Source organism: Setaria viridis, chromosome 8, assembly GCF_005286985.2.
Source record: "Setaria viridis chromosome 8, Setaria_viridis_v4.0, whole genome shotgun sequence".
Classification (NCBI taxonomy): Eukaryota; Viridiplantae; Streptophyta; class Magnoliopsida; order Poales; family Poaceae; genus Setaria; species Setaria viridis.
This window is the reverse complement of record NC_048270.2, coordinates 15,339,739-15,352,513: the sequence shown is the minus strand read 5'-3', so window position 1 is coordinate 15,352,513 and position 12,775 is coordinate 15,339,739. Positions and strand designations below refer to the sequence as shown.

At 44.7% G+C, this 12,775-nt stretch overlaps 2 protein-coding genes across 3 annotated transcripts; one reads left to right on the top strand and one right to left on the bottom strand.

Annotated features, from left to right (window-relative positions):
- Positions 1 to 2,790: 2,790 nt before the first annotated feature.
- On the top strand, positions 2,791 to 7,285 carry LOC117833509 (uncharacterized). Of its 2 annotated transcripts, none has more exons than XM_034713031.2 (4): positions 2,791 to 3,125; positions 4,100 to 4,257; positions 5,304 to 5,370; positions 6,241 to 6,434. In XM_034713031.2, the coding sequence occupies exons 1-4, from the start codon at positions 2,991 to 2,993 to the stop codon at positions 6,265 to 6,267; spliced, it is 387 nt and encodes a 128-aa protein (XP_034568922.1). In that variant the 5' UTR covers positions 2,791 to 2,990; the 3' UTR covers positions 6,268 to 6,434. The 2 variants fall into 2 exon arrangements, with proteins under 2 accessions (XP_034568922.1, XP_034568921.1); XM_034713030.2 differs by lacking the exon at positions 6,241 to 6,434 and adding an exon at positions 6,655 to 7,285 and having other exon boundaries at positions 2,792 to 3,125.
- Positions 7,286 to 7,514: 229 nt separating this feature from the next.
- On the bottom strand, positions 7,515 to 11,365 carry LOC117833508 (probable beta-D-xylosidase 7). The gene is made up of 3 exons (XM_034713029.2): positions 10,750 to 11,365; positions 9,124 to 9,694; positions 7,515 to 9,022 (listed from the first exon to the last, which is right to left on the bottom strand). The coding sequence occupies exons 1-3, from the start codon at positions 11,179 to 11,181 to the stop codon at positions 7,671 to 7,673; spliced, it is 2,355 nt and encodes a 784-aa protein (XP_034568920.1). The 5' UTR covers positions 11,182 to 11,365; the 3' UTR covers positions 7,515 to 7,670.
- Between the last annotated feature and the right edge of the window lie 1,410 nt (positions 11,366 to 12,775).

Sequence of the window (12,775 nt, the reverse complement as noted above, 5' to 3'; positions counted from 1 at the left end):
GAAGAGAGTTATCAGAAGGTGATATGGTATTTTCCTATAATACCACATTTGAAGCGTTTATTTAGAAATAAGGCGAATGCTGAGTTGATGCGATGACACAAAGAAGAACGTAAGCAAGATGACATGCTGAGACACCCCACTGATGGGGCCTAGTGGAGATCAATTGACAGAGCATTCCCGGACTTTGAAAGTGATGCAAGGAACATGAGGTTTGGTTTAAGTATTGATGGATTCAATCCATTCGGTGAGTTGAGTAGTGGTCATAGTACTCACCTTGTGATCCTATGTATGTTTAACCTTCCTCCTTGATTGTGCATGAAGCGGAAGTTTATTATGATGCCGATACTTATCCAAGATCCAAAACAACCCAGCAACGACATTGACGTGTACCTAAGACCGTTGGTTGATGAACTTTACTGCTCTGGAAGGAAGAAGATGTACATGTGTGGGATGAGGACAAACAAGAGAGCTTTAACCTACGATCATTGTTATTCATAACCATCAATGATTGGCCTGCGCTGAGTAACCTTTCAGGATAGACAAAAAGGGATATCGAGCCTGCACCCACTGTTTAGACGACACATACAGCATATATTTGAAACACTGTAGGAAGGTCGTGTATATGTGTCGTCAATTTCTTCCTACTAACCACCCGTTAAGAAAGAAAAACTTACATTCAGTACAACGTTCCCGGTATGTATGAAGTTTGCACATTTTGTACATTCTATAACACGAATATTTCATAACTTATTTTTTTCCACTAAGTGCTTGAGACAGGAACAAGGGAATAATTTATGTGGATACTACGTCTGTGAGCACATGTACCATTTCGGGAGGGACAAGGTGATATCGGATGATATAACTGTACGTAAAATAATCCTATTAATAATTAATCGTTTTCTAACTCCTTATATTTAATTATTGGCGTAACATTCACATATTTCCAAATTATATATTAGAGAATAACTCTTGGAGAAGGAGAGGCTTTTCGCAATCCAAGAAACTCTCATAGGATTTCTGATGGACGAGGTGATAAATTCCATATAGAATTTTATTACGATGGACATTCAATAGCCGAACCGAGTAACCACGATGGGAGGATCCTTAGAATGAAGAGGACAAATTATTGTATATATAGTAATTGTATAAATATTAGTTTGATGTGTATAAACTACTAATAATTGTATATATAGTATGATGCATGCATACAATATGAGTGTATACATCATCCATGCAAGAGAGTTGACTACAAATAGTTGACAAGTCCGAGGGAATTTTGGATTCCTAATGTGATGCAAATTCTTCACATGATCTTGCTTATGATGGATCTTCCTTCAAAATATAGGAGAATTGTTGCAGGCATATTGGAAAAAGAATGGTATGTTTTGCATCTCAGCATCCCTTCCCCGATGGTTGGAAGAAGGACGTACAGCACCTCGTTTTAAGAATACCAGTTTTAGTGGCTGTCCTGTCTCAGGCACTAAATTGATTCGATCTCCACTAACTTGGCTTTGAAAGAGCCATGGAGAAAAAGAGGAATCGGTCTGATCATGTTGATAGGGTTGTGTTATTCTGTGTCATGTCAATGGTCATCATAACTATTCTCACCTTATAATACAAAAATGCAAATGTTCTTCCATATGTTTTGAATGAAATATTTTAGATTATTGAGTTCATATAAATAATACTCCCTCCATTTCAAATTACTATTCGTTTTGGTTTTTCTAGATACATAACTTTTGCTATTACGTACACATAATATATATCTAGGTGCATGTCAAAGATCATATATCTAAAAGATAAAAATGAATAGTAATTTGAGACCGAGGGAGTAGTTGTTTATTATTTTTAATTGTAAATCTCAGCAGTTGCGAGTTAGTGAAAATATTAAAAAAGGAAAAAGAAAAATTAAACAAAAAAAGGAACCTTAATCTCACACTATACTAGTGGGCTGCTCCACATGGGCCTCCTGCCTCCCGCGGGCGTCGTTGTTGTTGGGTCGAAACTTGAATGAGGCCGAAACAGAAAAAGAATCCAATTTTTCTTTTCTGTAGACGGAATTGTTTACTGCCTTCCTGAGATGGGCCGACAGAGTTAAAGGAGAAAAAAAAGCAGCGCCTATGTCAGGGCCCACTGAGACGTGTCTTATCCATCTTCCACAAGATTTTTATCGAGTTACCTTCAAATATTTGATGCACAAGATTTTTGTCGAGTTACCTTCAAATATTTGATGAGTAATGAGATCCGTCGGATCTACATCAAACCCTAGCTCCCTTCCCTCCCTCCATTGCCTGCGCCGCCGCCCTCACACAGGCCTCCTTCCCTACCGGCGTCACCACCACCCACCCCTCCCTCCCATGCCGCCGTCCACCCGTCCCTCCCCTACCACCGCCGGCCCCCCACGCGCTGGCCCCACCGCCGCAACAGCCGCCCCGCGCATACCAGTGTGCCACCGGCCCACACTACCGCCCTCGCCGGTCGTCGGAGTCGGAGAAGAATGTTGGATCAACTTTTCTTGAAAAATGTTGGTGTATTTTTGTCTAAAAATGTTGGATTCAACTGTTTCTAAAGAGATGTTAGCCCAACTTTTTTAATAAATGTTGGTTCAACTTTTTCCCGAAGAAATGTTTGTTCAACTTTTTTTTTTTAAATGTTGGTTCAACTTTTTAAAAAAAATGTTGTTCAATATTTTTTAGTGGGCCATCATCACATGAGATGGTTAGGAAGAAAGGGGAGGAAGAAGAAAATAAGGTTGAGATGGGCTTTTTTTAGTGGGTTATCATCGCATGGGAGGGTTAGGAAGAAAGGGGAGGAAGAAGAAAATAAGGTTGAGATGGCCTTGTAGGCTGGAAGTTCCCCGTCCGCCTCGTTTCCGCGGCATCCGCACGCCGCCGGTGCGCACAGCGGCACAGGTCACCGGGGAGCGGAGGGGCGGTGAGAACCTCGGCTCGCAGTAGGGAGGGGCACGAGAAGAGGTGGCCGGTGGGAAGATGGGGTCGGCCTTGCTGCCGACGCTGCGGCAGAAGCGGGAGGTGGACGCCGCCATCCGCGACACCCTCGACAAGGTCCTCGTCCTTCGGTTCGGCCGCGCCGCCGACGCCGCCTGCCTCCATCTTGACGACATCGTGAGTGCACCCCACCTCCCCCTCCCTCCACAGCGCCCCCTCCGTGAGCTATTGTTAAGCTGAGCTGCCCTTCCCCTCTCACGAACTATCGTGTTGCCCTCGCCTTTTACTACCGCAGCTAGTCCCGCGCGGCGATTTTTGACTGAATCGGTGTTTGTTAGATCTGGAGTTCGCTGTTCCTTGCTGTTTGCTTGGATTAGTTACAATTGGATTTGGATTTTGTTGCCACTGACGGAATTGGTTGGTTAATCAAAGCGGATCTGTTCGAGCAGTAGGTTAAGCCGTTAAGCTGAAGAATTTCTCCTCCAAAACTAACAGTAAAAATAGAAGTCTAACGTTATTGTGGAAGATAAAATGCAGGGAAAAGTGTACGCTGTGCTGAGTGCATCAACACACAAGCAAGCACAAGTTACTTTTTTTGTATTTCCTGTTGTGAGTGTCAGCAAGTCATCGCATATCTTGGTGTGACCAAGATCGAAATATTACTAAGGAAAACACCACGGGAAGGGCTACCTCAGCTTGCAAATCCTTTGGTTATCTACAAACAAATTCCAAATAATGCCTTTCTGCAACTTTGTATCTCAACCCTGCAAAATTAGTTGCTGTTAAATCTGAAACCAAGCAATAGTTGTACAATAAACATATTAGATACCAAGGAAAGGAGAAATATGTAGCACACATCTTTCTTTAGTGATCCAGTAACCCTGCAAAATTAGTTGCTGTTAAATCTGAAACCAAGCAATAGTTGTACAATAAACATATTAGATACCAAGGAATGGAGGAATATGTAGCAGACATCTTTCTTTAGTCATCCAGTATAATACCTGATGCCTTCAATCTCATTTCTTCAGTAAGATATTGTATCTGTACATATTTTTACAGTAGATGCCTTTTATCCCCATCATTTTCCTATGTTAAGTGTATGACCTCTGTATGTCAGTTCTCATCTTTTTTCATTCACCATATTTTAACAGCTTGCTAAATCTTCTTGGGACATATCCAAGTTTGCTTCAGTAGCATTGGTTGATATGGATTCTGAGGAGATTCAAGTTTACATTGACTATTTTGATATTACTTTGGTTCCAGCAACCATTTTTTTCTTCAATGCCCATCACATGAAGATGGATTCAGGGTAGGATCTACTTTACACTTAAATCATTATGCCATGAAGCCTTTTCTTTCAGATTCTACTTTTTTGAACATATGAGCTCATAATGGAATTGGAATGAAGCTTCACTTGTGCTATTCTGGCATACGAATTCTTGCATTAACCTCCTGTCAGTTTAATTTCACATATTATGCACTCATGTTGAGCAAAGCATGTTTTGTAATAATTATTGGCCATATGTACCTGGATGTTGCACATCTTGGGTTGAATTTGAAGTGTATGTTTTTGAAAGCATGATATCATTTATGTTAGCTATTTAAGTATGGTATGTCACACAGTGCTATATTGTTTTCCCATGCCATGGATATCTAACATAAATGAACTTTCTGGTGCCACATATATTGGAAGCATTAGCATTTGGAGGCTAAGGAATAGGGTCACTAGTAAAGAAGTAGAATGTCCGAATGTGGAAAATATGGGGTGAATCCGTGAATATTAAAGAATTAGATGGTAAAAAACAAATAACTAGTTTATGATGATGTGTTTTAAAGGGCTTGAGGATGCGCAAGTTGAAATGACAATCTAAAGTTAAAATGATGTCTGATTAAGATAGAATAATGACTATTGAATTATTTGTAAATGTTTGCATACAACATTCATATAGCTACTTACAGAAATATAGTTTTGAAATATATTACATTTATGACAAGCTAATTAGTTTTGAACTAACTATCTTGTCCTAAACACTTTAAAACATGGAGGACTGAGTTGTGAACCACCTTTGTTCTTCCTTATTTAGTATACATTCATGAGTCTAATATTTTATTTGTAATATAAAGAGGATTCATATTAATACTCACCAGCAAGGATAATTATTTTCTCCTCACCATAGTTAACAACAACAAATCCATTTTAGTCCCAAGCAAGTTGGTGTTGGCAAGAGATGAAACCCAACATGAGCCATTAACATCTCACAGTTGTTGTTTTCTCCTCACTGTCTCCTATTTTTATTCTGTGCTATACCCTAGCTGCAACAGGAATATAACAAGCTTATTATAACATATCTACAGGACACCTGATCATACAAAGTGGATAGGCTCTTTTAGCAGCAAGCAAGACTTCATTGATGTAGTTGAGGTGCGTATACCACTAGTTCTTCAGTTGTCTCTGACTAGAATGCATTTTCTTCGAGAATTCTGTGCAAACTAAAAAAAATAAAGAAGTGTGCCTATTTTTTAATTGTGCCAACGAGAAATGCAGATTACTCCACCAATTAAATCCACTGTCATGGATCCATTTAAAGATAAGTGTAAATATTGACAAGTGTCAGATTAGAAAGCTCTGAAAATATTTGAAATAAACGATGTTTCTATTCTGATACAGCATTTCTTCAAATTAGTTCAATTTTGTAATGCTTGACAGTGGTTTATGGCTTAAAGTACCAAATGTGTATTGTTAGTATTCCATCGTCCTTTTCTTTCTGTATCTACGACAGTTCCGAATATTCAAGGTCCTCAACGCCAGAAAACCAAGCAACCAACCTAATAGATCAATTTGAGTTCTGCTGAAAGACTTCTCAACTTGCCCTAACATGTTCACTTAAGTTGAGCAGATGTCATAGGTTAGGTAGAAAGGTAAGTTGGGCTCACAAGTACCCAGAAAACATTGAATTAATGATTAAGCAAAACTAACATGCTTTACTCGATGGTGCTAAGTCTTCATGGCTTTGTTCTTGGAGATTGAAGTAATTTGTGATGCCACTGTTTTGATCACCTTGTCCCTGATTTATGATACCCCTGTAACCACGGTATTTATTGACTCCATCTGATCTTGGAGTCACTAGTCAATATTCTACTTTTTGTAACCACGGCATCACTTATCTGCTATTAAGTCTAATCTTTCCAATAAATGTAGAGTACCACTTTATGTATAATGGAAACTCCTCTTTGACTGACAAAATTCTTTGCAGACTAACTTAATTTATCTGTGCTATTCAATATATGGCAGCATAACTTCACTCAAGTCGTCCTATAGGAATTATTCCATAGCTTGCCGGAGTGGAGGAATAACATAGGGCAGCCATGGTACCTAAACTCGATGGTGGATGTGCTAAACTTAAAGAAAACTCTTTGGCAAGCTTATTAGGGACAACTCAGATTATCCAAGAGGCTATGCAACAACTACATTAGGTGGTCAATGGGCACGGGGGGGGGGGGGGGGGGGGGGGGGGGGGGGCTGATATACTTGAAAACACGTAAACTTGTTGTATGGAAGTTCGAAATCCCCTAGCTTGCAGGTTTTCCTTTTTGTATTTTTTTCTTTTTAACTTCAGCTTTCTTATTCTACCTGTTTGCTTCTTCGCTTATGGAGAGAACGTTCACACATATAATTTGCTTGATTCCTTCAATTTCCTGGTGGCAGGCAATATTTAGAGGTGCGATGAAAGGTAAATTGATAGTGTCTTGTCCCCTTCCACCCGATAGGATACCCAGATTCCAGCTTCTTTTCAAAGATGTCTGAGGAAACGATAGCTGATCAGTTGCACACATGCTTGATCACTGTCTTCATCATGGTATGGAAAGTAAACGCTTTACTTTAGCATACACAACCAGCTACCTAGCTCTTGTATTGTTTTTCTTCTGCATCATGGATGATATGATCGATGTCTGCCGAAGGATATGGATCCATCCATGGACAGATGAAGTTTGTGAAGAATCATCAAGAGTGTAGTTCCCTCTTTATGTGGAAGGCTACTGTCACATTCAAATATGATCTCTTGATACACCACAGGGAGTTAGCTTTTCCTTTCTGTAACCTGTGTTACAACCAGAACGATCAACTAAAATAGTGCGATCTAATCAAGTCATTGTAAAGGTGTAGTTGTTTCTCCCTGCTCTGCAGGAGAGTTAATGTTTTGGATATCATGACGGTGTTGAAAACACAACTTTGTCTGCTGATTTCTACTATAATGTATCTGAGGTCGTAGAAGATTTTTCATGTAACATGAAACTATGTTTTGATAGAAATGTACCCATGCAATTTTCTGTTTTAAGTCTTAATATACAAGAAGTAAATGATTATCAAAGTTTCAGTGAGTTGATGCAAATATCCCATGTCATCACTCTTGTGACTAGGACTCTAGGAGCATATTGGCTGCCGCCTCCCGCCTGGTTGTGCAAGAGTACGCGGTAGTACGGTACCATCACCAGTTTAGGATGTGCATCCTTGCTTTCTAGAATTCAGTTATACTATTGGACTTTTCTGTGGGAAGAAAAATGGGCTGCACTTGAAAACACATAATTTTTCTTGGAACTTTGTACTACAATATTTTCTGTGGCTTTAATAATAATAAAATGAAGTGGAAAATCACACTAGAAAAGAATTACACCGTATCGACCTATCCTTATTTCCCGCCATAAATAAAATAATTCAAATATTCATGCCCCGAAACTAATCTCCACCTCATGCCTGCCAACCTTGAGGAAATGCGACCCTTTGTCGATCACCTTCCTCCCGTCCCTCCTCACCCTGCTGAAATGCTCGCACGGGCTCAACTCAAACCTCAGGTTCGCCTTCTCCCCTACCTTGAGGTGCTGGCCCTGGAACCCGACCAGCTGCCTCGCCGGTCGACCGTCGGTTGCGTTCGGCCACCGGAGGAACACGAGCACCGTGTGCTTCCCGTCCATGGGCCCGTGGTTCCTCACCTTGACCACGGCCGGGAACTTGAGCTGCTCGCAGACCTCGTCACCGATGGCATCGACGTAGTAGCTCGCCCTATCCTCGGTCGTCGCCGTCAGGCCAGCGGCGGCGACTAGGCTGGTGTTGTAGGCCGGGTTCTTGCGGCCGGTGACTGGCCGCTGGGAGAACATGGAGTAGCTGAGGCCGTAGCCGAACTTGTACACCGTTTTGCCGTTGTAGAACCGGTAGCTCCGGCCGGGATAGCCGCCGGCGGCGCGCATCCGCATGTCCGTCATGGGGATCTTGGTGAATTCCTCAGGGTACCAAGTCACCGGCAGTTTCCCGCTGGGGTTCTTCTCGCCGAAGAGGACCTTGGCGATGGCGAGGCCGCCAGCCTGGCCGGGGTACCCGGCCCAGAGGATGGCGCCGATCTTGGGGTTGGACTGAGCGAACGTGATGTCCACGGGGCCGCCGGAGAGGAGCACGAGGATCACCGGCCGCTTCGCCGCGTTGGCGACGGCGGTGATAAGGCTCTGCTGGTTCCCGGGGAGGAGAAGGCTCGTCCTGTCCTTCCCTTCGCTCTCCTGCGTCTGGCTCAGCCCCATGAAGAGGATGACGGCGTCCGACGAGCTCGCCAGCGCCGCCGCCTGCTGCGTGGCGGCGGCGTTGCAGGCCGCCGAGTTGCAGCCGGCGAGGAACTTGACGTTCTTGACGTAGCCCTGGATCCCCTGGAGCGGCGTCGTGGGCGCGCACGGTGGGCCCCAGTAGTTACCGAGGAGCGCCAGCACGTCGTTGGCGTTGTGGCCGATGACAGCGGCGGAGGCCACCGCGCCACGCTTGAGCGGGAGCACGCCGGCGCCGTTCTTGAGCAGGACGATGCCGTCGAGCGCCGCCTCGAGCGCGAGGTTCTTGTGCTCCGCCGTGCAGATGTGGGCGGCGCCGAGGCTGCCGTACACGCCGGCCTTGGGGTCGCCGTCGAAGTGGCCCAGACGCATGCGGGTGGTGAAGAGGTTCTTCACGGCCTTGTCCACGTCCTGCTGCGTCAGCTTTCCCTTCTGGATCGCCGACGTGACGTACTGCTGGATGTAGGGGCCGCAGTCGATGTCCAATCCTGCATTATCGCCATTTGTGACTTAACAAAACTGTTGAAATCCACAGCGAAGATCGATCAAAGAGGCCCTTCTAGCCATAGATCATGAGACGAAGACGTACCGGCCTTGAGCGTGGCGGCGACAGTGTCCTCGGCCGTGGGGCGGTAGAACTGCGAGGCTTTCATGATGGCCACGGCGTCGCAGTCGGCGGCGACGTAGCCGTTGAGGCCCCAGCTGGACCTGAAGGTCTTGGTGAGCAGGTCGGCGTTGGCGCAGGACGGCACGCCGTTGACGGAGGTGTAGGCGCACATGACGCAGCTGGCCTTGCCGTCGACGACGCAGCTCTGGAACGGCGGGTTGAAGGTGTCGGCAAGGTCCTGCGCCGTCACCGTCGCCTTGAAGCTGTAGCGGGACACGCCCTTCCAGTCCTCGAGGTCGTACGCCGTGGCGTGCTTGCAGCACGCCGAGGTCTGCAGCACGGCCGGCGGCGCCGCCCGCGTGTTGCTGGCGCTCCCCTGCAGGCCCCGGACGAAGGCGGCGGCGTAACGGCTCGCCACGGCGGGGTCCTCGCCGGGGGTCTCCTGGCCGCGGCCCCACCGCGGGTCCCGGAAGATGTTCACGTTCGGGGACCACATGGTCAGGCCCTCCGCCTGGCCGATGTTGTACAGTGCCCGAGCCTCCTTGCCAGTGGCCTGCGCGTACGTAGGCGTACGTCATCGATCCACTCATGTGAGTTCACGTGGCAGCCAAATTATTACTAAAGTTTCTTTTATTATATATAACAAAGACATATGCGGATGCTTGCAACACACTCCTGGTGACAACATGCTGATGAGAGACTTTTGCAAAGCTCACAAAGCAGTAGTGGAGATCTAATTAAACATGCTAGTATTGCTTTTTTGCCACTGTTTGATCATTCATTCTACTGACTGAAAAGCCTTTTTGTGAGCTAATGTCAGTTTACTTTAAAGTTAAGGGAGTTTATGGAGGCAATGAATGCGCTACTTAAGTTGTTCATCACGTAACCGCACATATACTCTTTGTAGTTTTAACTACTAGTGGTACCGACGACACATTAATTTTGTTTGAAAGAGACAAAAAGAGAAAGCATCGGCCTCTGGTCTTATCAGTCACAAAAACATGACAATTTGGTTTTGGATAACAATATATAGCTTTCGCCACTATATGCTGTTCGAGTACACATTTAAAATACAACGGAATTATGCCATTGTGATTTGTCAAGATACTTTTCAAAACCAATTTACACAAGGTTTTTAAGATAAACAATATAAAGTTAGATTATTGCTACTCTCTTCCCAGCATCGGTTACAAAATTAAACATGACGTCTTAAACAAGGTTATCACAGTGTCATTTAAAAGATGTAGTTTAAACTATAAATTTATATATGTGTACTGTTTTCAAACTATATATATATATATATATATATATATATATATATATATATATTCATACTCTACCAGAAATATTGGATTTATAGTTACATTATATTATACAAAATACTTGTTCTGTTACTAGTAGTGTTGTAGGTCCTGTCAGTGACAGAAAGCTTAATTGTAAGTCACGGATCAAACCAGTGAGAAAAAAAAGCTGAAATGCGTGTGGCAGCGATCCCAATGAGGCAATGACCAGATCGCAACACGTCCCATGATAACGGCACGCGCGCCAGCATATGTATCATGAGCGTGTCCGTCCATGTCCTGATTCCTGGGCCAGCTGATTACGTACCTGGCCGATGCGGAACCAGAGGTTGTCGTTGAAGGCTGCGGCGGTGAGCAGGACCTGCGGGAAGCTGGTGGCGGCGCGGACGGCGCCCTGGTCGAGGTGGATCCCCTTGCCGGAGATGGCCACCCCGTGCAGCGCCTCGTTCCACCACTTGTACCCCGGAACGCCCAGCCTCGGCACCCCCGGCGCGATGTCGCCGAGCTGCGACGCCTTCTCCGCGGGCGTCATCCGCGACACCAGGTCCGCCGCCCGCTGCGCCGCCGGGAGCTTCGTGTTGCAGAACGGGAGCCCCTTGGACGGCGACGACGGGCCGCACGAGAATGGCGGCGCCCCGGCCGCCGCAAGCGCCGGGACGAAGACCAGGTGGCCGAGCGCAGCTAGTAGCGTCGCCATGCCGGGGTTTCTGTTGTGGATGGAGGAGGAGGAGGCGGCCATGGCGGGGGGTGGAGAAGCAGTCAGGAGGAGGCGCGATCCATCCGAGACGAGGGAGAGAGGAGTTAGAGGCTTAGGGGTGGCGACGGCGTGCTTATTATATAGACGGGTCTGGGTCACCACGAGAGCTATAGCCAAGCCACATGTCGCTCGGCTCTCGCTGGTGTTTGCGTGTGATGCACTACAAAACTGCGCTATTATTAGTAGCCATCAAGGGGAATCGCGGGTTAAGCATGCAAGCAATGCGTTGCTGTTTCCATTGTTCCGACTTGTGAGATTAATGCGTAGTTCGGGGGGATGTTGGTTCGTAGCTCGTGTAACCAACTTCTGATATATATGGCCTCCGAACCTAATATTTGGAGTTGGGGGAGGCGATCGAGAGGCTACACAATAGAAAGAGGTACGCTGAAGATAAGGTGTGGATCAGTCGATGTGCTCTTCTGTGCATGTAGTGTGTTGGGTGAAGATAACATACGGTCTCTTGGAGTCTAATTCTCGTAATAGAAGTATGCTGGTTTAATATTGTCTTCAGGCAAAAATCTGTTCACTAATCTTGACCTAACGGCTTTTGGTTGGTTTTGGCTTGCCACCATGGGCTATGCTCAGTGAATAGATCTTTTACCTGGACGGGCTATTGTGTGTGTACCACCACACTTTTATTATGAGAGTGTGGCACTTGCTCCAAAAGACATTTGGATAATTATTTCAAGATTCCTTTATGATATTGAGCCCGAGTACGTGGATCATTATTTTTTCATACTGGATAGGTGGAGGTGACTCTCGATAGACTTCGGAGACGATTGAGTTAAGTGCAGAGATGACTTGGAGGGCAAACATTCTGCTTGTTGTACCATTAATTTAGGATAATTGACTACGTGAAGTCCACTATGGAGCGTCTGTAATCTTTAGTGTATTTATATCTTTATTGTCTTGTTATGAGCTAGTGTAATCTTTATATGTATCTTTAGTGTTTGTTATGAATGTTGAATGGTGTAATTTTTATGCGAATTGTTTTTATCTTTACGAAGGTTGATTGGTGTAAATTCTGAATATTGATCAAGTTCTTTATCTAATACGAAGATCTATGTCCATTTCTCACGTAATAATTTATCTATCTAATATTTTTTACAAGGCCTAAATATTACAATCACATTAACTCTATTTTTTCCCTACCTAATATTGATCAAGTTCTTTTTCTAATACGAAGACCTATATCTATTTCTCATGTAATATGATGCAGATGGACCAGCAATGGATGTATAATGCGGACAGACGGATCAAGTAGTTTGGTGATGGCTTGCATTATTTTCTTGAAGTGGCCAAAGTGAACAAGCCAGAGAATGGGTTCATGTGTTGTCCATGTTTCCAATGTAGTAACAAGAAGGACTATTCTTCCTGGGGGACTGTTCACAGCCAGTTGTTTAGATACGGTTTCATACGTAACTATTTGGTTTGGACCAAGCACGGCGAAAGAGAAGTTATAATGGAAGATGACGAATAAGAAGAGGATGATAACAACATTCCGGATTGGGTTGCAAGCCAAGCTTTTGCAGATACTACAATTGGCGAGGCTGATGAAGATGAGTTTGCAGAAGAC